This window comes from Molothrus ater, chromosome 13, assembly GCF_012460135.2.
Source record: "Molothrus ater isolate BHLD 08-10-18 breed brown headed cowbird chromosome 13, BPBGC_Mater_1.1, whole genome shotgun sequence".
Classification (NCBI taxonomy): Eukaryota; Metazoa; Chordata; class Aves; order Passeriformes; family Icteridae; genus Molothrus; species Molothrus ater.
In genome coordinates this window covers 9,559,012-9,581,953 of record NC_050490.2, presented here as the reverse complement: position 1 = coordinate 9,581,953, position 22,942 = coordinate 9,559,012, and the positions used below count along the sequence as shown (strand labels likewise).

The 22,942-nt window shown below is 42.8% G+C and overlaps 1 protein-coding gene across 8 annotated transcripts in view; it reads right to left on the bottom strand.

Moving 5' to 3' along the window:
- Positions 1 to 22,942, bottom strand: part of SEMA6D (semaphorin 6D) — a 209,080-nt gene that overhangs the window by 4,920 nt on the left and 181,218 nt on the right. For 3 of the 8 annotated variants that reach the window (XM_036389395.2, XM_036389396.2, XM_036389397.2), the window contains 17 exons: positions 9,709 to 9,850; positions 9,219 to 9,330; positions 8,564 to 8,624; positions 8,388 to 8,450; positions 8,200 to 8,301; positions 7,889 to 7,979; positions 7,492 to 7,611; positions 6,956 to 7,044; positions 5,994 to 6,211; positions 5,754 to 5,885; positions 5,402 to 5,557; positions 5,147 to 5,320; positions 4,285 to 4,425; positions 4,107 to 4,184; positions 3,231 to 3,322; positions 2,829 to 2,885; positions 852 to 1,019 (listed from right to left, as the gene is read on the bottom strand). In XM_036389395.2, the coding sequence (XP_036245288.1) occupies positions 852 to 1,019; positions 2,829 to 2,885; positions 3,231 to 3,322; positions 4,107 to 4,184; positions 4,285 to 4,425; positions 5,147 to 5,320; positions 5,402 to 5,557; positions 5,754 to 5,885; positions 5,994 to 6,211; positions 6,956 to 7,044; positions 7,492 to 7,611; positions 7,889 to 7,979; positions 8,200 to 8,301; positions 8,388 to 8,450; positions 8,564 to 8,624; positions 9,219 to 9,330; positions 9,709 to 9,817 (1,963 nt within the window). In that variant the 5' untranslated portion in view covers positions 9,818 to 9,850. The remainder of the gene's footprint in view (positions 1 to 851; positions 1,020 to 2,828; positions 2,886 to 3,230; positions 3,323 to 4,106; positions 4,185 to 4,284; positions 4,426 to 5,146; positions 5,321 to 5,401; positions 5,558 to 5,753; positions 5,886 to 5,993; positions 6,212 to 6,955; positions 7,045 to 7,491; positions 7,612 to 7,888; positions 7,980 to 8,199; positions 8,302 to 8,387; positions 8,451 to 8,563; positions 8,625 to 9,218; positions 9,331 to 9,708; positions 9,851 to 22,942) is intronic. The other 5 variants (XM_036389399.2, XM_036389400.2, XM_036389401.2 and 2 more) reach the window with 5 other exon arrangements.

The following is a 22,942-nucleotide window of genomic DNA, read 5'->3' as shown; positions in this document are numbered from 1 at the left end:
GATTTTTTCAGTAAGTACAGAATTGTGCAAACATGTCTGTCACCTTGTTGTGCTATGCACTGAGAGAGACTTGTGTTAAATTTTGGTTAGGGGATTGGAAGTGGTTGACTGCAGTAGTCCTATTGAATAAAGTCTCAGTTGCCATAAGAACCTAATCAAAGGCTCACTTAGCTGAAAGAATGGCTAAAGAAAGATGAACTATAGGAACCTGAACAGATCAGGTTCCTTGTGTTCAGCTTAAAACCTCTGGATGTCTCAGTATGTACTGAGATCATCTCTAAACTGATGCTCATACCCAGAGGATAAAAATTCAGCATTTTCCTACTCTGACTCTTGTTCAGGACCATGTTCCAGCAAGCAGAGGTTGGGATATGCCCCATTTAACACACAGATGTCTCATGGAGCTCTGCTTTGTGTTCTGTTTTGCCACCACCCCGCAACCCAAATGAAAAAACCCGAAACATAAGCAACCATTCATGAGGACTAACAGTCTAAACCAGTGTTTAAGTTACTGCTTAAACAGTTTAAGATTGAAAACAATAAATGGAGGTGCAGAAGGTAATTTTTTAATGTATCCAGAACTGCCATTGATTTCAAGGGGAGTTTTGGACCACTCTAGGATTAAAAAGCTGAGCTTAGAATCTGTGTTTCCCATTATAAGCTCTAAGCAGCACTTTGTCCATGGGATAAGTAGGTATGAAAAACATGATTGCACTGTCTGCATATTCACAGGAAATGGGTGTAAAATAGAGCCCAACAATCATAGCTCTTACATTTAACTTAAGCCTTAGACAAGGTTGAGACTATCAGGTTTCCATTCAGCTGCAATGTATTCCCTGGTAAGGCCTTACCCTTTGGGACACCTGATAATGGATCAGAATAATCAGAAGTGTTTGGGTCATCTTGAACTACAAATTTCCGAGAGCCAGTCACTTTAGGTTTCCAGGAACCAATCACTTTAGGTGATATAACTGGGATACTTGCCATTGTGGTAATGGAAGCTGAGGAGAACTCCATGTCTGTGGTGGCAAACAGATTTTTATTAACGTGTTTCATGGCACATCTAAGCTATAGCTGGACACAGTATTTTATGGGAGTTACATGTCAGAGCAAAATGTGACCCCCCCTACACTCTGCAGAAGTACAGATGGCTGATTAAAATCAATTACTTCAAAACTGGAAATATGAAAATAGTACATTTACACTTCAACAGCTGCTAGCCAAAAAGCCAGAGAAGTCAACTGTGAAAGCAGTGCAAAAGTTAAAGCAAGCAACTGTGGGGGTGAAAAGCACAACTTAGTCTACTTAATTGCTATATTCTTCACTGAAGACAACATACTTGGCTGCCTTTTAAACATCAAAAAAAAAAAAGAAGTTACTTGGAACGATGCACACTCGTGACAGGTTATGCCTGAGAAACCAGATCAGCTCCATTACTGCTATTATGGTATACCAGGAACTGCTGAATGAGCCATTTCTGCAGGTGGGGATAAAAGGAATGTTTTTAACCCCTATTTTGTAATGGTTCCTAAGGAACAATCCTGCAGAGATTCTGGCTCCTCTGTAATATGTTTGCTGAACAGACCCACCACAGCCTACATGAAAATGCACAGAAGAGGAAACTCATAAAATTTGGTTTACAGTCCAGTCTCATTTGCACCCTTGAGTATTTTGTGTTCACTGTCCCAGTAGGTTTAGGCAGGAAAGCCTATGGCTTGAGATCAGACTTGAGAAATGTACTTCAAAAGCACACTCATTCAGGACTTAAAAATAAGGTTCAATTGTATCTGTGTCATAAAATACCACTTTGAAAATTCAGTTGATAAGCACTCATAAATCCAGGCAGCATTTCTGTGTGACAGTTTCGTTTTGCTTTGTTTCCTTAAGTGAGTCTCTAACTTGCATTGTGGGTAAATAGATCTGGAAAATATTTGTCTCAAATGTTACTTCTTGTCAAGTTACAGAAGTGAAAATGTCAGAAATCAAACCACCAATAATGTTCTTCTGGCACTCTTACAAATTTAACATACAAATAGATTATTGTCCTGTTTGTCAGAAATGTGCCCTTGGTTTGAAAGCGAAGACCCAAGTTCCAAAAGCAAAGACTGGAAAGTAAGGCCTGAATCTTGCTCCTGTTGAAGTCAACACAGGTTCTGCTCTTGAGTTCAACAGAGGAGCACTGGGTGTCCCTGAACACCAGGGGCTGGTGGTGAACACCTTATTAGAAAAATCACTGGAGGAGAAAAGGATGCAAAAGTCCATCTGACAACAATGCATAACATTTTTTTGAAGCCACTTTTGTCTACACAATTTCTCATTCAGCTACACAGTTTGTGATGTTAAATTTTTTTCCATTAGCATAAACTACTTAAAGCATTTCAAAAATAAAGAAATACACATTTTAGAAAATGTGTATTTGTGCAAAAAGCTTGCTGGGAAAGAAGGAAAAGAGAAAAGGAGAGGTAAGGAGGAAGATGATGAAGTTCTGCCATTCATCTACTAGAGATGACCAAGAGGGGCATTCACAGACGCATGGCTGGGGATCAAGAGTAAAGCTTAGTGGACTTCGTGCAGTGAAGATGTCATCTATGTTAATCAGGCTCTTTAATAAAAGATGTCTCAATAAATAATGAGCTGTTAACATGCGGCTACACAGGGTGAAGTGCTGAGTGAGAAGAGTCTGACTATCTTTACCATCAGTGGGAACATGAGTAAAAGCACAAAAATGGAGGATTGCCAACTGTGCAAAAGGAAGGAAAAAAGGGCTGAAAATGCTGAACTGAAGGAAAGTAAAGGTCATTAATTCAAAAAAATTAAAAAAAACTAACCAGATGTTGGGTCGCCAAATATTTTGTAATCTGGTGTAGCTGTAGTAGGCAAAATTTCTAAAAGAATTAAAGGAACAAGTAATCAGTAAAAAGTAACAAAAAAGAAAGCAAAAGATCTCAAACCTGAGTAATGGAAAATAAAAACTAAAATATCACTGGTTACAAAAAATAAATTCTTCAATACTTTGCTGTAGACCCCAAATAGCTGTAAACTGGTGAAGGAAAGAGAAAAACTCTGCCACCCAGGACTAAAAAGCTCAGCTTTGTGAACATTCACAGTAACACCAGGTGATGTGTTCATCATGTTACTGAAAAGCTCATCAGAAATTTAACATTCACAGTGAGGTGTGGCCACAGACTACGGTGAGACATTCCAAAGGAGCAGCAGTGACTGTGCCTTACCATGGCAGTCCCCAAGCTGCGCCGTGTTGCCGTATTCGACATCTTGGACGTATCCTCCAGTGCTGTGGTTGTATGAAACAAACAAAGAGAACCTGCAATTAACAGTATTAGTAAGGATACAAATGGAGACTTTTTTTTCCTGGAAGCAGCAGATGGAAACATACACAAGAGCCAGTGTATGGCCCAAAGGATTGTACAAAATGTACAGGATAGTCTGGCTTTAACTATCTCTGTGTGCTTATGCCAGGAAATAGAAGAAAAACAATCCCATTTTTAACAACTGTATCATGTCTTCTCCATTGGGCATGCTCTTGGGTTTAGATACAACCATCCAATTATACCAGTTAAAGTTTGCACTGGCCTGCTACAAAGGCCTCTTTTTAAGATACAGCTGCTAGTGCACCATATATTACAGACTTGATTTGTGCAAAATGCCTTTGGTATGCATATATAACACCCCAGCTCCACTGTGGAGGCACAACCTTGCTCTTCCCACTGTGAATCCTGTGCTTTCATATCTGCAATCGCCTGTGCCCTAACCATGAGCATGCCTGGGAGGGGATACTGTGTCCTGTCCTCTTGGAGCTGCTCAGGTTTGCATGCTGCAATTTCTTGCCTTCCTGCTTCCAGCTGCTTTTCCTAGAGGTCTGCCCGTCCTCCTACACATTTAAAACTCCCACTGAATGCAAGTCTTCACCCAGAGGTTCCAGAATTAGGCCAGACTTAGCATTCTGTTCTCTTACAGATACAGTCCATTGGAAAAAAATCTTTACAAAACCAGAGATTTAGTAACTGTGTGCAAGGGAAGAGCACAGGGCATGAGCTCGTGTAAAGCATATTTAGAGATGCTGGGCTAACTTACAAAGGAGTACTTACAGCATGCCTGGTGTCACTCTTCCACATGCCTCATGGTCTAACCAGCCACAGTATGGGTCCCGTGAAGCAATACATGCCCTTGCAAGAGAAAAACCCCAAAAAATCATGCATGTTTTACTTCCTTCCAAAGAAATGTTGGTGCCCTTGCTTTAGGGAGGGATCAGGAAGGGAGCCATACTTTTTACATGACCCGTGACGCTCACACCGACTGAGGGGAATTCTAACGACGCAGCTGGAGAATGCCACGAACAGAGCATGGTGGTCTCTGTCCAGCTGGAGGGAAATGACTCTTCTGTCCTCCTCGCTTTCTGCATTGCACCTGGTCAGCAAAAACAAGGGCAGGCCACTGCTTTAGTGACTGTAGTACTTTGTGCACTAAACATTTTATTTATTGTCTGTGTAGCTACTGAACTGAAACTTCTCACATACATAAATGTAACCTGTGACTCTTTGCTGAGACATTGCTAAACAAACCTCTGAGTTATCAAATGCTGGATTCTGGCTCCTGCTAACAAGCTAGGTGAGAAGTTTGCAGAACTATGTAGGAAAAAAAAAAATCCAAATCCATTTTCTTCGTTCTCTCAGTCAGCATAAGTATCATGAGAGAGCAGAAGAGGAGTCCTGTATTGGACGGCTGTAGAGTTTAACTGGAATGCTTCCACTCCCAAATTCTTTGTGCCAAAAAATAAACAACTTTAAAATGATCAGATATAGGTTATACACTATCAGCCACTCTTGAGCAACCCTCAAGATAAGCACAGATCATTTCTTTTTAACATCACCAAAGACTTCTGACGTTTCTAGAAGTATTTGCAGGAGAATTAGACCATGTCACTGATGTCACTGAGTGGAATTAGATTGTTCATTCAACCCATACAAAATGGCAAGTGACCAAATACTTTCAGGTTATTCAACATGAGGAACATGATGAAATGACAAACAAGTGGTGATGTTGGTGATAATGAGCTAGTTTACCATAATCTTTTTTAGCTAGGTTCCAAGGACTAGATGAAGAGCTTAGATGTTCTGGTAATACTCACTTTGCATGATTATATGCTTCAATCTCTTCCAGTAATATGCTGTCATTCAAAGAAAAAGGCCTGGTCTTTGCCAAGATTTTAAGTACTACTCCTGCTTCGGAGCCAACAAATATGACTGTGTAGTTCTGGTAGGGTCCAGCAGCGTGGTCTACAGCAATTGCTGTCAATCTGTATCTAGCAAGACCAGAAGGCACATCATTAACAGCAAGTTGTCTTGTTTTCCTTTTCACAGGTGTTACTTTTGAACTGTCATACCTGACGCGTGTTTTGGTAAACCAGGGCTCCTCAGTGACTGAGGGAACAGCTGAGTCCATCAATGGATGAGATTTGATGAAGGAGAGCGTTTCGTCTGGGAAATCAATGGAGGTTTTGTAAGCCTCTGCTAGGCCATGTTTTGCACAGCAGCCAGGTCTGAAATGAGAACAATATTGTTTTCCTCTTGATATTTTAGTTAATGAGAGAAGGCAGCCGGTTAATGAGCATCCTTATGGCTGAAGCATCAAGCTCTGCTTTGGGTTTTACCCAGCAAGGCACTCAAGAGTGCAGCTGATTTAAGATAGCTCTTTACAGGGACAATGTTATGACATCGTGAGTAAGAACCTTTTACCTTGGCTTTGGTACTTTGTCTTCAGGTACAGCTGTCCACACAGAGTCAGGAGTCTTTTGTTCTTTAAATCTCCCTTTGAAGACTTTCTCAATGTCATCCATGCTGAAAGCACACACTGCTGAACCAGGGATGCTGTAAAATTCGAAAAATAGTTTCAAGAACTCAGATTACGATGGCACCAATCTCAGTGTAAGAGAGAACCTGAGATCTGCCTTTGATGAAAGGTTGCTCATCTCTTACCTGTTGAGCTGTGTGGTGAATACACCCACAACAGTGGGCACTCCATTGATTTCTATGATGTCTGTGATAGACTGCAGAACATCAAAGTAGAAGAATGAATCCCCAGGAACTGAGCAGTTGAGCCGAGCTTTCAGAAAGGATGTCCAGTGCTTCTCCAGGACCCTTTGGGAGCCCCCCATGTCATTTTTGCAGATGCGTGCCACACGGGAATACACAGCCTGTGAAAGGAAAAAAGAAGGAAAAAGGGAGAGAGGCTTGAGAGATGCAAGGGAAACAGTGCTTGTTTCTGAGCTCTTAATAAAGCACCAAGATAATGTTGTTAACAGGAAGCTGCCATTTATCTGCACAGAGAAGATGAAAGCAAATGGTGTTCAGCTCGTAGTGCACAGGCATCTTAATGTATCACCAAGCAAGTGCATCTCCACAGTTTGCTCCCACCCTTTTCACCTTCAAAATCATATTGTTAGTGAGATTTAAAGACTTTAATTAACCATGTGTAAGGGATTTAATAATTTACTGTAGAATATCCTTCCATGGTGAGGCATGAGTATTATACTCTGTACTGGCATGACTGAATTGTTCAATATCCAGGGACATTAGAGAAACTTCTTTGAAGCTCTCCTTTTGTGTTGTTTTCTTTTGTTTCTTTAATAAGCATGAAAACACCCTCAGCTTTTCCAGTACTTGGCACAAGAGTTAAGGAACAGCAGCACTGAGGCAACAGCACATTGAAAGACACCTGTAGCGAGCTCACTAACAGCGAGAACAGAAACAGCTTTTTCGTTGAAGAATGCACTGCTCTAGTTCTTTTTTTCTCCCCTCCCTGTAAATTATAACTGTGATAAAACTGTGCAAGCTTTGTCCTAGTTCCTTCTTCATATTATGAGCTGTGCTGGTTCCTGATGCTGTTTTAGGATGAGCTCCTTCTGCTGTGACTCAACGCTCACGGTGCTGATACTGACCTTGCCTAAAGTGTTGTGCTCTACAGCAATTTCTCGGAAGAAGAAATAAACATAGTTCCCATATTCTATGGCATGGAGGAAATGTGGCTCTGTAAGAAAGAGCAAGGAGAAGTTACTTCAAAGAACTGCTCAATGGGCACACGACAGTGACACTGTGAGACTTGGCAGCTCCTGCCCAGGTCCACACTAGCCAAGGTGAGCTCCAGTCTTCCAGGTACTTCAGGATGTCCAAATACAGGTGCACTGGAGTTTAAATGAACTTGAAATCTCTAGCATTGGCTAATGGACTGTAACAAGGCCCCACGGAAATTGTATTACAACTAAGGTACTTTGTTACTACAAATTCATTTGTTGAAGGATTTAACAAAAATTTTGTCTGTTTTTTTTTTCATTATGCACCTTTTTAATATTCTGAAAGCCTCATACATGCTGACGTTGTAGCATATGTGTAAACCAGGCTGACTGTGAATAACCTGACCTTCTGTGCCACTAAAATTACATTTGCCATGTGCATGGGAAAACACTCCCCAAATTACCTTTTATCCATTTGGAGTCATACTTTATTGTTCTTAAGGCAGATCCATCCCCCATGCTGCGATAAATAACAGCATCACTTGCCAGGAAATCTGCTACTGTTGCCGAATACAATTTTCCATCTAAAATGGAAGTTGAAAACATGGTATTAAGAGGCCTTTAATAATCTAGAGAATTCTGACTAGCCTGTATTTTTCCCCATTTCTTTACTGTCACACTTCCCCAGACTGCTGTAACCTATTTATTAACAGGTCAGCTTCTAATCCTTTGGAGGCCCTTTAAAAAATTTAAGAGCAGGGGCACCATGACACCTTTAGCTTTCCTGTGCTTGCTTTAAAAGCTCTCTGTCTCCTTTGGTGTCATCAATCATTTAGACTCATTACAAGTAAAAGTTCTTACCAGCAAAGAGGGCGACATTGGTTTGTCTGGCATCAAATGGGCATCTTGCCAAACCACTAATTTCCTCCCCATCATACTCTAATGTATTCAACTAGAGAAGAAAAATAAATGGGTGATAGTGTCATTTCTATTTTGTGCACTGGCACAAAAGCAAAACATTGTCTTTCCACAAAACTTAATTCAGCACATTGGCTTCTGTCTGTTTTTATTTCACCTTGAAGCACTCTCCAGGCACGCTGGATGTATTGGCTATGGTATAACCAGTGCAAGCAAAACCAGTAACAGATTAATGACATCTTCAGTACTCTTACCCGATAGTATCTGCACATAGGGTTAAATGCATTTGTTCCACAGACAAACACCATCTCATCATTTCTTGGAACAAAGACTTTAATGAAGTTATGGCATTCATCCTGAAAAGAGAGTAAGATGTATTAATCACAAACTCCATGTATATAATAAATACTAGTGTCATTTTTCATTAATGTGCTAAACTTACTTTGTGTTTGCCTTTCATAGCACAGTTCTCTCTGTCCTGCTGCTTTGATCTCCATGTTAATTTCTGTTAAAGGAGACCAGAAAGGAATATTTGAATTCGTTGCCACAGCAAATTCTTAAAACAACCCATTAAAACGAAAGAAAACACCTCTCCCTTTCCAGCAGGCATCTACTCACCTTGCTTGGGATAACTTCTGATTTCGGAACTTCATTTAAGTTTACAGTGTAAACCTGGTCCCTGTTTGCAGAGTAAAAAGACAGCAGTAAATTCATTAATTCTGTGCCTCGGTATTTGATAAGCTAAATCTATATTCAGAATGTTATGTTAGACCAGCAACTTCTATGAAATAGAATTCTGTGTTTAATGTAAATGGAAGAACGTTGTTCATGTGTAACATGGGGTGGCTTTGATTTTTATTGCTGTGGTCCTGAGATAGCACCTGCAGTGTCCAGCTGTCCATCCCTGTCTGCCCATTCTGCTGAGGACTAACCTGGGCTGTAAATATGTAAGTGTGTTATCCTCACTTCCTACAGCCCTGACTTGTCAGTCCAAGTTTAAAATGATCAGGAGAGGTTTTTATCAGGCAGGGCAGTAATATAAAAGAGGGAAAAGAGCATTTGATCATTGGTTTAAGCTTAACTACAGTAACTGCAGCCTTCAAATCCAATTTTCATGCACTGGCCATAGATATGGTATATTTCTCTGGGAAATTCTGCCCCAATTCTAATTTTTATCATATTCTGCACATTTTTCTAAATGAATTTTACACATAAATGCAAAACCAGAAGAGAAAAGAATTTTAATCTAATGAACTGAGTGAAGGAAAATTACCTGCCAGTGATATAAAGTGTGTCTCGAATTTTCAACATTAGTTGGAAGTCCAGTCTGTGCTGAGATTCATTGCCTGAAGGGCGTCCTCTAAATACTGGATATTGCCTTGAATCTGCAAGTAAAAATGGGCTACACCATCACTCAGGATTATAGAGCTGAAGAATCAATATATGGCATTGATTAGCTGTATATACTAGGTGTAGAAGGGTTTAAACTAAATTCCTTGAGTAATGTCTTGAATATAAATGAAGAAAAGATGGCTAATGTCAGCAAATGTTCTTTTTCCTGAAATTATTGCTGTATTTCTGATTGCTTTTTTAAGAAAATGATTAAGTGTTCTATTAAAGATACAAAGCCAGTAAACACAGTTCAATTTGAAAGGAATCAGATTTTTTTTTAATTTGCCGTGGTGGGGGGCAAGGAAAAAAAATAAAATCAACACTAGAACTTTTTCCCTGGGGTTTATCAGCTCTTTATGCAGATTACTTACAGTGGTAGTCCACGACATTGATGGGGTCCTCGTCTTCGGGGAAGCTGACGGCCCGGCAGGGGGACAGGCTCAGCAGTGTCACCAAGGCACAGAGCACGGGGAGCCTCATGGCTGGGGACAGGTGACAGCACTGCTCAACTACCTGCAGACAGGACAGGGACACAGCAGTGAGGCTGTGGCAGCATGGGACACTGGCAGCAGGGGACACTGCTGGAACTGCTGCGTGACACAGCCCTGCTCAAAGCTGCTCTGAACCATTGATGGTTGCTAATTCTTAGCTGGATTTACAGGCACTTCCAAAGAAATGACGACTGTCAGCCCATTTAATTCACAGAATCGGAAATAGAGCATACAGGGTGCTGACCTGGCAAGAAATATTGTCAAACTTGGGATTAGAATTTTAATTAAACTGCAATCTCTTTCCATCCCCTCAATCACCAAATGTCATCCAACACACCCTTTTCCCATAAAGTACCTAAATCTCATCCACAAAGTGTCATGACATACACAATGTGTCTGAACATCCATGCTGTGTTTTAATGTCATTGCTTGTTTCCAGGCTGTGCCATCTCAGTGCTCAGTCCACCGTGCCCATTGTCACAGACCTGATACCCAGGAGCAGGGACCTGATGCTCTGCCTTGTGCAGTGACTTACACATGTGCAAAGAAAATGCAAAATGCTGCTCCTGCAGTGTGACACACTTGTTGTCACACACTTCACAAGGGTGGCAAGAGACTCAAATGGGGATGCAATGCTGAACCACCTTCCCAAGATGCCACTTTCCCCCTCATTCTATCTCCTACTGTCAAAGGCTTCAGAGGCTTTCACCTGGGGGTTCTGTATGTGTGCTCTGCAGATCAGACAGCACAGATCATGACAGCACCACAACATTAGACAACAAAGCTTTTAAGAGAGGAAGGGAAACATAACTTCTTCAATTAAACCACAGGGATATTTTAGTGAGCAGAATGTAACTACTCAAGTTGCAATTTGGGTAGGATGCAAGAAAACACATCTCAAAGTGAAATGTGATCCTTAATGACTGCAAGTGGACTGGGCAGGGGTCATATTTCTCATTAGAAACCTGGCAAATGCAGTATTATTCCCTCTTCCAACCTTTTGGAGGCATTCATTCAGACCCGACTCACAGGTCAGAGCTCTGAGTCATCAGCTCAGTGCCTTGCAGTTGCTGAAATTGGTTATTAAACGCTTTGTCTAAACAGAAAAAAAAAAAAAGAAACCTTTCCATTTTAATGTTTCAAGACTTTCAGTGAGAAGAATATGTTGCCAACACAAAGTGCCAGACCTGATCCAGCAAAGCACAAAAGTATTAATCATTTAATAATTTGAAAAGCAATTAAAAAACCCCTTCATAACAACACTTAACCTTCCAGTACTGCTTATGGGGGATGAAAATGCTGTATTTGTTAATTGAGACTATGGCTGGCTAGGGGCAGGGCTTCCTCCTTCCAGAGGCTGCTGAGCTGTCAGTTTGGGCTGCACTGAGGAGACCAGCTGAACTGCTGGGAACATTTGGGGATGGGGGTGTTGTCTGGATGCCTGCCCATTACAGACTGACCTGGAAAGAAGCATTTTCACTGTTAATGATATTTCTGTATCTCAGTCCACCAGTCCAGAACGAATGGGCTGTGCTCTTAGTCAAGATTGATGAGTGCAGTGGTTAATAAACACTAATGATTCCTGGCACTTTCCCTCTGCTCTTCCTTGTCCTGACATGGCCTCTTCAGCTGAAGCATCTCGCGTTAAATTACTAATGAGCAAACTTAAAACAAACTGGAATTAATAAAGTTAGTCAAATTAGTTCTTTCTTGTGAAAGCACCATTAGAGCGAAGTCCTGCAGCACTGTGGCTCCCAGATACAATAACAAATCATTAATGCTTACACAATCTTTTTTTTTTTGGGCTTTTTGTAAGGAAAAGCAGGCTCCAAAGATCCAGCCCACTCCTTTTCCAGTGAAAGGGGGAGACACATAAACTGCATGTTGAGTTGGTGCACAGTAACATCTATAAGGTGCTTAGTAAAAGTCTTCCCTGAAGCCTTGTTTTCTTGGAGAACAAATGAATACAAATTGCCAAAGAGCGAGAAGCTCTCCCAGACATGTAGGTTGCAGTCAGCATAGAAGATGAGGCTGCTTGTGGCCCACATCATGACTCAAGAGACCCTGGCCCAGCTTCAAACTGCACACAACTTGCAAACTGTACAAGTTCCACCTGTGCCAAGCAGGGGCATGTAACAGGAAGTTTCTTTTCCCTTCCAGTGTTCCATCTGGGAAAAATAGACTGGGGTGACAATTACAAATCTTCCATGTAACCCGCCTTACAGAGGCAGATACTAACTTCTGGACTCCAGGAAATGGCTGCAGAAAAAAAGGGCAATTTATATTTGTTTTTAGGTCACAATTGTCAAAGGGCAACTTGTTTTTAGGTCATGATTATCATGGCCAATATGCAGCAAACTGTCACAAAGGCAAACAAGAAACAACTGAAATGCCAGGTAAACAAAGTATCAGTTCTCTCAAACAGATTCAAATTTCAGGCAGGGTATCAAACTCACTAAAAGAATGCAAAGTTTTGTAAATGTAAATCCAGAGGACGTGTTTCCCCAGAGGATGCATCCAGAGAAGAAACAAACTCACATTCCCCCAAAAACCCTCAAACTTCTCAGGATACTCCAGAGATGAACCCTGAGAACACACAGGGCAGGAATAGTTGTGTTCAGCAATCTTTTCTAACTAAACATAATCTGCTGCAAATCTCTATCAAAGAAAATACTGACATGAAGCACAGACCTTGGTCACAACAAGACAGAAAGGCAGACAGAGAGCTGCACTGGATCAGCAAACCACAGGTAATCACTTCTCACCAGCCAGGCAACAAGTACAGATTTCTTTATTATTTTGCTTGGAAAATTACTAAAAGAATATTAACAGTAGCTCTGCTTTCCAGCTACATATGAAAAGAAAATTCACCTGCTTCAAGAGGCTCTTAAATGCAGCCTTTATCTGGTTGGACACAGGCTCGAGATCAGAACCACTGCAGAGAGAATAAACTGGGAAGAACAGCTGTTTCCTGGATAATCAGAAAAATGGGCTCTAGCCCTTGGAGCAGGGGTTTATGACAGCCAGGTGTAGCCTTCTGGTAGACAGAGATAGACTGGTGTGAAAGACGTAATTCCTGCCACATTCAAACCTTTTAGTGGAGGCCACTACTGGGGACTACAAATAACAATGCTGAAATATCTGTTAGGCCTGAAATAGCTGATTACGAAATGCTGGCAATGTCTACCTTCAAGAAAATGCAGAAAACATTCATACTCTGGGTTTGATTATTTTCCCCTGCCAGGATTCAGCCCAGTCTTTGATTAATTTCTCTTATAAATTGCATTCCTAGCATTTCTGCTAGAAAACAATCCATGGCAAGTGCAATGTTTGGAAATTACCATACTGCTATCCTTGTTTTGCAGCTGGGGAATTGAGGTACAGATCAAGGCTGACTTTGTGGCCCAGGCCAAGCACCAAAAAAGCTTTTTCAAAGGTTCTGAGCGGCTTGGGGTCAGATGTGCTCCTTCCCTGCAGCAGGGGCACACTGAGCAGTGTCCCTCAGGTGAAAATGGGGTTACAGATCAGAGCTCCTCTGGCCACGTGGCCTGTGCCATAATGAGTTGTGTCTGCAAGGAGAAAGAACTAGAGGTGTAAATGTTAACTGGTGGCAAAAATCCACCTTGTTAAGGAGGAGAGCAACCTGCCTGAGACAGGCCTCAGGGAGATGCTGTTGGTCAGATGGGAGGCAGGCAGTTGTCCCAAGTAATAAACTGGCTCTTTGTGGCTGCCACCTTTCAATCTCAGATAGAAATCCCATCCTTCAATTCCTGATTGGGGGAATCCAGAGAAGCAGGATATAATTCCCGTTAAAATATGAGCCTGCCTTCAAACAATCACACACGGAGGGGAACAGGCTGGTGTTTCTTGCCCATTAATCTATTCCAGCCTTTGACAACGTGCTGGTGACGCTCCATCAATCATCTTTCCGTGCACTGCCACGTAAAAGAGAAGGGGGAAGGGAAAGGGCATTCAGCCAGCTGGGGAGAAGCAAAATATAAAATGGCTCCAAACCAGACTGATGCAATATTTTCTACTTACTGGAAAAAAAAAATCTTAAAAATCTTCTTAACACGATAAATGCTTCCCAAAATGCTAAGCACAGACAGGAGTGCAGTACAGCAAAGTTCAAGACAGGTCAGAACAAAAGATACATCCTAAAAGTGTGAAGAGTTTGGCAAGGAATGGAGGAAAGGGTTGCAATAATAAAAGCTGACTAAATGACTACATCACCTTCCTGCTCCACCAGACCCAGGCTGTTCGGTGAGACCAAGGATCCCCTCTGTGCTTGGAAGTACAAGTTGGCCATAATGTTGAGGGGGGACAGGCAGAATTGATTAGTAATATGCTGAGCCTAGTCAATTTATGTTGATGTGGTTTCCCACAATCCCAGCTGACTGGACTTGGACAAACCAGGAAATCCCTGCTGTCCTCTGTTTCTTCCTGCATGCAAATGGCTCCCTGAGGGCACTAATTAGTGCAAAAGCACTGACTAGTGTCTTTCTCAGATGGTACCTTCTGAAATTTTGAGCATGAAACCACTCTAATAATAAAAGTTAAGCCCAAACAAAATTTTTTTTACTGCTGCTTGTTTACAGATGTTCAGCAAGTTTCTCAGGGCCTACAGCTGAGACTTCAGTCCCTGATGCAGAGAGAAGCTGATCTTGTGCAAAACCCAGCAACTTCCACTGAGCCCCTGAGACAAGCCCTGCTGAGGGGCTCAGGGCACCCTTGGACAGTGGCTTCAGGCACTGAGCCCTTGGCCAAAGCAGTGCCTTGAAGCTCTTCAATCAGAAGAACACTCAAGCAACACCGATCTATTGGCCAGGCTAGAGCAAGTCACAGATTCCACCTGCACCCAAATGAAGGCTGAATGGGAACTCACTTGTGTTTAGCACCTCTCCCCTTTATTTTGGATGCAAAGGACCAGTGCAGAAAGGATAAAAATCTTGTTTACTGCAGCCTCAGGGATTATCAGGGATTATCTTTTGATGTACAAATCACTTATGGTCTACAGCAGTTAAAAAACACTACCTGAAAAGGGTATGGTTCAAGTTCTGGGCTTCATGAAGGTAAAAGCTTGCTGGCAGTGACTCTGCTTAGGGGGGCTAAGGATTTGCACCTGAGTTTACTTGCTGATGGTAACTGCTGCCAGGTGGGAGAAGTTCAACTTGAGCCAGCTGCAGAGAGAGCACAGCTCACCAGTGAGTGCAGAGTACAGAAAGGGAGTGCTGCTCAATTTCAGTTTGCCAACCAGGTCAATCCTTTCAGAAGACAAAATGTTCAGAAGAAAATACATGGAGGTGGTACAGGCTGCCTTCAGGGGCACCCTAGACTTGTAGAAATGTACACATTGGCAACCACAGATGCACCAGAACATCCACCCAGAATAGCACCTCATCCCTGCTGTGACTGGAATAAAATAACTCCAGAGCAGAGCCATGCACTGGGGGAGCCAGGCCAAAGTGTGTTTTAGTAATCAAAAGAGGAAAATTGAGCCTTTTTGTACCATCTGAATCAAAATATAAGACAAGCATGGCCCAGGGTCTGGTGTTTCAAACTCTAGAGGGGGAGCCAACAATTCTTTTTCCCATCTCTATTTTTTGGTCTTGGTCTTTTTTTTCAATGTCTTACTGTGTGAAATGTGTATGATGAGTCATTTGCTTACAAGCCAGAAAGTATTCCACATAGAATGCAACATTTACCTTAAAAATCTGTATCAGTGTTTCTGATAGGAAAGGCAGGGGATTAGATTCCCATTTTAGGTCATATCTATACATAGGTTTTCCAATGATGCAATTGCATTATAGCGTGGTAAGTCCTCCCAAAACAGGGTACAACAGCCAGCATCAATGCAAGCGTGATTTTCTTTATAATTCTTTTTAATGTCATTCCAGTATGTGTTTCTGCTAATGAAGGCTGACTTCAATAAAGTTCCTGAAGGCAATGCCTGTGACAGAGGTTTACAGAACATTTAAATCTCAGAGATTCTCTATGATGTGATAAATCCATGTTGTGGAATTTGGTGACAGATTATTTCAGCTAATTATCAAATAACGCAGGAAAATATTTGTGGCTATAATGAAAGAAAGGTACTTAATTCTTGCAGTCCCTTTCAGGAACATGAGTTCCTGATGATTTTGTATGAATGAATCAGAAATAACAACTCTTCTGTCCTATAAACATACACTCAAATGTAAACTTGCAGTATGCAGCCATCCTTACTTTTTATAACAACTTTAAAGTCTGCAGCTCTGAGGAAAAAAAAAATAGGATATTTAGAGCTGAGATATTAATTGAGCATGAAAGTGCAAATAACAGGTCTGTTATTTTAAGATAATACTTGACTTCTTTTAAGGATTCTGCATTAACACCTCTTGATCTATGCCTAAGTAAAAAAAGATAGTTTAATATTAAAGTGATGAAACCCTACCAGTGAGTATCACAGCTTTCATCTTAATTGGCTTATGGCACTGCCAGCTACACTTCAGTTGTTTGCAGGCTTTGAACGTTGCAGCAAGCGCACCCCTCCTGCTCTAGAACGAGTTGACAGAACTTGCAAAATGGCTGGGGTGACTTTTAATGATGCAAGTGTTTAGTGGTTGATTAGAAGCACTTTGAGGGCTAAATTCTCCTGTGATCAGAAATTTACTTGAACACCAGATAGTTTCAGCAGGAAAGGAAATAAAATGCTAAGCAAACTGTAAGTGATTGCCTCAATTATGGTTATTTTAAGTTAATTTTTGAGACTGAATCTTAACTACCTTCTCTTATAAGGATGACATGGAAGTCCTGCACCTGAAACCAAACTTGGATTTCAGCTCACATCTATGGTCACATCTGTTCTGCTTTGCAAAGCTCCTGCAGGACATGCTTTCCTTGCAAGCTTGCCAGGGCTGGGCTACCAGTGATGGAGTGCAAGGTGCTTTAACTTCAGCAGTGCTCTGGATCCACCATTTTAGCAGACCTGCATTTCATTAATTCAAACTGTTCATGCCCAGCTGGGACTGCCCTAGGATATACTAAATTTATTTGTGGAGGTGTCCACAGACTGGTGCAGGGAATGTCAGTACAGTGCCCTTTGTTCCATACTCTGGGCACTGATCCTCCATTAATTCCTGGCCATGGGCAGCAGGAACTCCCACCCCTGCCCTGACCCCAACCCCAGAAAAGCAAAGCCACCCTGCTGGGGAGAGCAGCTGTGGCTCATCAGGGTGAAGTCCTGAGCACCTCCAGGTCCCAGTTGTGTCAGAGGTATCTGATGCTTTTGATTAATGTGTTTTAGACCAAAATACTTTTATCCTGAAAACTAGGGAGAACCCTTAAACCATAATGGCAAAGACCTTAATTATCTCCTGAAGTACACACAGGCTTGGATGTAGGTTCAGTAATGCCCAAACTACCCCCACCTTGGCCTGAAACAAAAGCCTAAAACCTGACCAAAGTATCACTTTTCCTCGCTCTAGGAGGGTTGGCTACAAGTGTGGGTCAGTACTGTAAGTGAAGGAAGTCAGTGTTCTTCCTGGAAGCCTGTAGAACATGATTTACATAGCAGAACTGCCACTCATTTCAGCATGATTAGGCATCATCTAATAAGGTACCTCTGGGACAGGAATAAACCAGTACTTGCAGGTGAGGACATAACAAAGGTCTCAGGTACAACTTGCACAAGTCCAGCTGATGCCACAGCCAAGGGGGCTGCTGGCAGCACCCCGGGCCTGCTGTGTCCCAGCCCTGCTGCGTCCCAGCCCTGCAGAAAGCAGTCAAAGCAGCTTCCCCCTGAGCAGGGCTGCAGCCCGATCCTGGGATAAGTGCTGCCCATCTGAGTCCTGGCTGGAGCCCAGGAGGTCAGGGTTTGCCTACTGCATGAAGTGAATGGGATGTTTTGAAATGGAAGGGAGGTTTGGGGGAAGGAATATGCACCAACAAGCAGGGCAGATGGAGAAAAAAGGGATTTGCACTGTGGAAAGGGCACATCTGCTGTTCAACAGGCTGTGCCTCAGACAATGTTGCTGTCAACCTCACTCCAGAAAGCAGCACTTCTTTCCACCCACCCTTCTCCCCTGCTACAAACATCCCTCCAGCATCTCATCACTGTGCCTTGCTGGAGCATTGCTGGCTTGAGTTGCTGCTGCTGGGGAAAGGCTGCTGCATGTCACTGCTCTCACTTCAGAGAGAAGGTAAATGGCTGCGGAAAACACAAAGGGAGAGACAGGAGAGGACTCCACTGGCAAGAGGCACGTGAGAGATCTTAAACACTGTGCTGGTATTCTCTGAATGCCATTCTCAGGGCTGGAACAGTCAGCCAGCCTTGCCTGCAGGAATACTGCCTACAGAGACTGGGGAACAACATGCTTTTAACTAGCCTTGCCTTTTCTGCACAGGACAAATCTGGTAGCTGGCCACCCAGTTACCTATTTGTATATGCAAAGCATGTGCTCTGCCCCTTTCCTGGGCACCATCAATTACATGCACAAAACACAGGCATGAAAACCTGGAGGAACCTTGAGCTCAAAGTTAACAATTACTATTATCTTGTTAGGATTAAAGATTAACTATGCCAGTAAAAGGATGTGTTATGAAATGTCTTTCCCAGGCTTACAGTAAATAGAGAGTTTTGTTTTTTGGTTTTAGTTTTTTTTGCCTTTATCTCAAGTCTTCTCAGGATTTGGAGTAATTGTTTAAACTGCTGCTTTTATTTACCATAATACCAAAATGTTGTCACTTGCCACGTGACTGCTCATACTTTCATTTGAGATGTCGTGCAGAAACACATGGAAATCTGGTGAAGGCAAACCAATTTTAGAACATGTTCCGAGCAATTGTTTTGCAGCACTGCCCTACAGTATGAAGTCTCTTCCATTTCTTAAATTGCCTAATCAAATGCAGACTCTGTTCCAGTCACGCTAAATTTTCACATAATGGCAGAAAAATACTTCTTTCTAGCCTAGCACTGAACAGTTGGATCACATTATCACATTTGCTGCCTTTGTAGTCTCCAAGTGTGTATTTGTATGTGTATGCATATTCACATGGGAGGGGGAACACCGTGCTCGTGCTGTGAGACCCTGGGGATGGTCAGAGGGACAGGGACACACACCTTGTGCTGAGGGTCTTTCTGGCTTACCAGAAACACAGAGTAGTGGTGAAAATTTTATTTTTATGTATTTAGAAATCAGATGTATTAGTGCAGCATTTGATCTGGCGGATTCCTGGCCCTGCATTCTGCTGAAGTTATTAAACTGATATAAATGCAGTAAGGTAAACTACACCTATTTGTTGCCAGTTTGGGGCTGGAGACAGGACTGGAGAAATGTGTAACCATGGCTCTCCCTGCTCCGGGTCCCAACTTGGGCACATCCCTGTGTTGAATAGGGGAACTCTGCACCACAGAACTGCCCACTTTGCACAGAGCAATCACAACCTGCAGAGCCCATCCATGGCAGTGTTTGCAGCTGGATGCAGCCATGCTGGGCTCAGCTCTCCCTCCTCTCTGCTTTACTTGGGCTCCATCACCTCATGATAACATTCACTCTGCAAGACAGGGAAATATTTGCATCACAATACTTTGGCATTTTGACTTGTGAGCCACGGAGAAGTCACAGACCAGACCTTTCAGAGTAAAATTTTTAAAAAAATATATTCAAATCAGTAACACATGGACTGCAAGTGCTTGAATCAAGGTCAGAAGGAAATCTCTGCCAAATCAGGGAATGAGACTTAGGGCTTTAAAGCTTTCTATTACAGCCTGTTCCATTCTCTCTTCCACATTGGCCTCCCCAGATCCTCAATACAATTACAATGTTTCCTTAAATCCTTGGGTTGTCACAAGGAATATTAGCCGGTGTAACAACATGAAAAGATAATCATACCTATCCCCCACACTATTTACGTCTGCAGGTCTATTTTTCTTACCCCTCTGCACCAAATATTTAGGTTTGTGCTGGCACAGCTTGCTGCTGAAGACCACTGTTCAGCCATGAGCAGTGTTTGTTATGTTTTTGGTGAGGATGAAAAACTGATGCTTTAGGGGGAGGAAAAGCCATAATCCACTCTCACAGTAAAACCTGTCTGTATAGTGGTATGCAAGACAAAAAAAATTCTATCCATACCCTTGCAGGAAATCAGATTAATCCCCAAAGCATGAGATTTGATTATTTTTGTCTGAGGTTATCATCAAGGAAAAAAACTACATACTGCTAAAAATATCCACACAGCTTTTACTTTATGAAGAAAATATGATTTACTGAGCAAAAACAAATTACTGGCTTTTTGGTGTTAATCTTTGATAAACACGTGCTGGGTTAAAGCAACTGTCACAGAGAGAAGTTTGCAAATTGAAGGAAACCATTGAACTCTGCAAGATTATTTCCCCCCTCCCTTATTACTCCTTTCATGAGACACCTGGGGACATTGTTCACACACTGTTGACAGCTTTCCCACTACTGCTTTTCCTCTGTTATCTGCTCCCTTCTCTCCAGCACTCGTCCCCAGGTGGCAATACACAAAAGAGCTATATTTGCCAGGGGTGCCAAAGCTGGCTCTTGGACAACTATTGAAGAGCCAGAGGGCCCTCTCCTGCCTTCCAGGTTGGCTGCTTCAAGTTGTTTCCACAGGGCCCTGACCCACCAGGCAGTGCTCTGGTATTTTACTCCTGCACTGCTCAGGGAACACACACTCTGCCTGCACAGCCCCCTCTTGGTCTGGCTACCATCACAGCAACAGGCAGAGCCGCGCTCCCTCACATGGGCTACATTCAAGTGCCATCTAAAATTTCCATACTTAGTCTTAACTATACATGGAGGTTTTTAAAAATTAAATACACATTTTTCTTCTCTGTGGTCTTCCAAAACACAATAGTTACACAGCCCAATGGGACATGAAGGGGTTCACACAACATGGGAAGGGGGGGTACCTAAATGGAGGCACAGCATAAACAAGGGCTTGACATACAAGCATGAAGATTTTCTTTCAACCCCAAAGTGCATCTGTCATGATAGACAGACACAGAAATAGCAGCAACACTTTGTGCTGGTGCTGTAGTCCCTGCCCACCCCCAGTGCCCGGGAAGCGAGGCAGCAGCACTTGAGGGAAATACCTTTTGTTTCACACCACAATAAAGCTCTGAGAAAGGCCCTACCCAACATAGGTGTGAGCTGGTTCTTTACCACTGCTTGAGAAAGCAGAGTCCCAGCTGCCATGACCATTTGGTAAAATAAAGATGAACTATGTAGCTCACATTAAGAAAAGCCTATTGTTGCAGTAACAGCTGAGCTGGGTGACCGGCTGATCAGCTCTCATCTCTTCTGAGGCTTCACTCCCACTGCTGGTGGGCAGCCAGTCTGTGATGCTGCTCCCCACCACTCACTCGTTACCCTTCTAGATGAGCAACTCTGTGTTTGCCTCCCTGCTGTCCCTCGCACACTTGAAGAGCCCCCTAGCAGGCATCTGCCAATTAACTCCTCGTTCTCATCCCAGGCCCTCTTCAAAGCTCCCCTTTGCTTCTGATGCCAGAGCCTGTGTGCCCCTGTCCCCGACACACGCAGCTCGGCTGTGTTTAGGTGGCTCTGCCCCAGCACAGCTGCTGATTATGCAGGTCAGCACGGCTCTCCTGCTTCTAGAGGCCACTGCCCGACTGTACCCATCTGCCATCTCTTCTTTTAAACCATCCACTGTGGGAACAGGATCCATCCCTTTCATTCTGAGTTTTCCCAGTGCCTATCCAATTAGAAACTGGGCTGCGATTTGGCTCTTAGATGTAACGGTTAAAAAAAAAGTAACGGGAACAACAAACCTTTTTGCAGGGAGAGTCTCTGTGTGCAAATACGACCTCTGTTATGTTACCAAGGTCAGGCAGACCAAGGCCAATCTGCTGTGTGAGAATATAAATCAAAGCTGTCCAGGGACTGATTTCGTTTACAAGGTTTGTAACCATTCTGGACAGAACAAATGTTACTTGCTTGCCTGAGCTCCTTGCTCCTCCTCTTCCACTGCCACTTTGCTCCTCCACTCCCACCAAGCCCCTCCCTTCCCACTAACACCTCTCGACCTCCTTTGCTCTTGAAAGCAAAAGTTCTCTTCTAGCAAGAAAGCAGTGGCTCACACATGACAGAGAGCCATGCTAGGCCAATTTATTTAAATTATGCAAAAATCTCAACAAGTAAAATTAGCATAGAGTCACAAGTACATTCACCTGCTGGTTACGTGCCATTCAAAGCACACGTCAGAATTAAAACAACAAATGCCGTAACAACTTCTTTCCCATTGCATTCATAGATCTGCAAAACAAACCAAGGAAAGCATCTGTAGCAAGTATTAGAGTCTGGGCACAGATCCTGTGAAATCACATGGTTTCCGTTGTGGAACTAAAAAGGCTTCTACAAGAATGTGTGAAATACACAGCCGAAATTCTCCATTTCTTTCTGTGCTCCTTGGCAGTTTGTGTGGCTAAGTTAAAGTGGCAAGTTCTGTTTCTGTAGCTGGCACTTCCCAAGCTCACCCCAGTCTGCACACTGAGCACACACAGGATGCAGCCAGCAAGCTCCCTCTCGAGTATGGACAGAGTTAATGTCATCCCACTCCAAACAACAGGTTGCTGTCTCCAAACTGGAGCCTTGAAAAGCAAGAGTCCAGCGGTTGCCTCACTCCTCCCAGCTATTTTGCAGCCCTTCCTTCTGCAGGTGTGCACACCGAGCTGCAGTGGGGATGGGCAGGGGCACCAGAATGAAAGAAACTTCACGTTCTGGATGTTAACTTTAGTTACCATAGCCAGACAATGCTGCCAGTGGCGTGGAAGAAAAAATTGCTGTAGCCAGCTGTGCTGTTCACAGTCGGGTGGTTTCTGTGTAGCTCCAAATGGTTATGGAGCCAGTAGCCTGTTGTGGCCAAGGACAGGATGATGGATGGTCTACACACACTGTCCAAGCAGGGAGAATAGCAGAAGTTCACTTCAGGGTTGTTAAAATGCTAATCTGGGTTACTTAACAAAAGCCGAATGGAAAAGAAAAGTTAGGGAAATCAATACTACTCATATGTTGTATATATGCACTGCAGATTTGATCTCTGTGGTTAACACAAACATTTGACTTTGGAAGTGGGACAATTCAACAGTCAT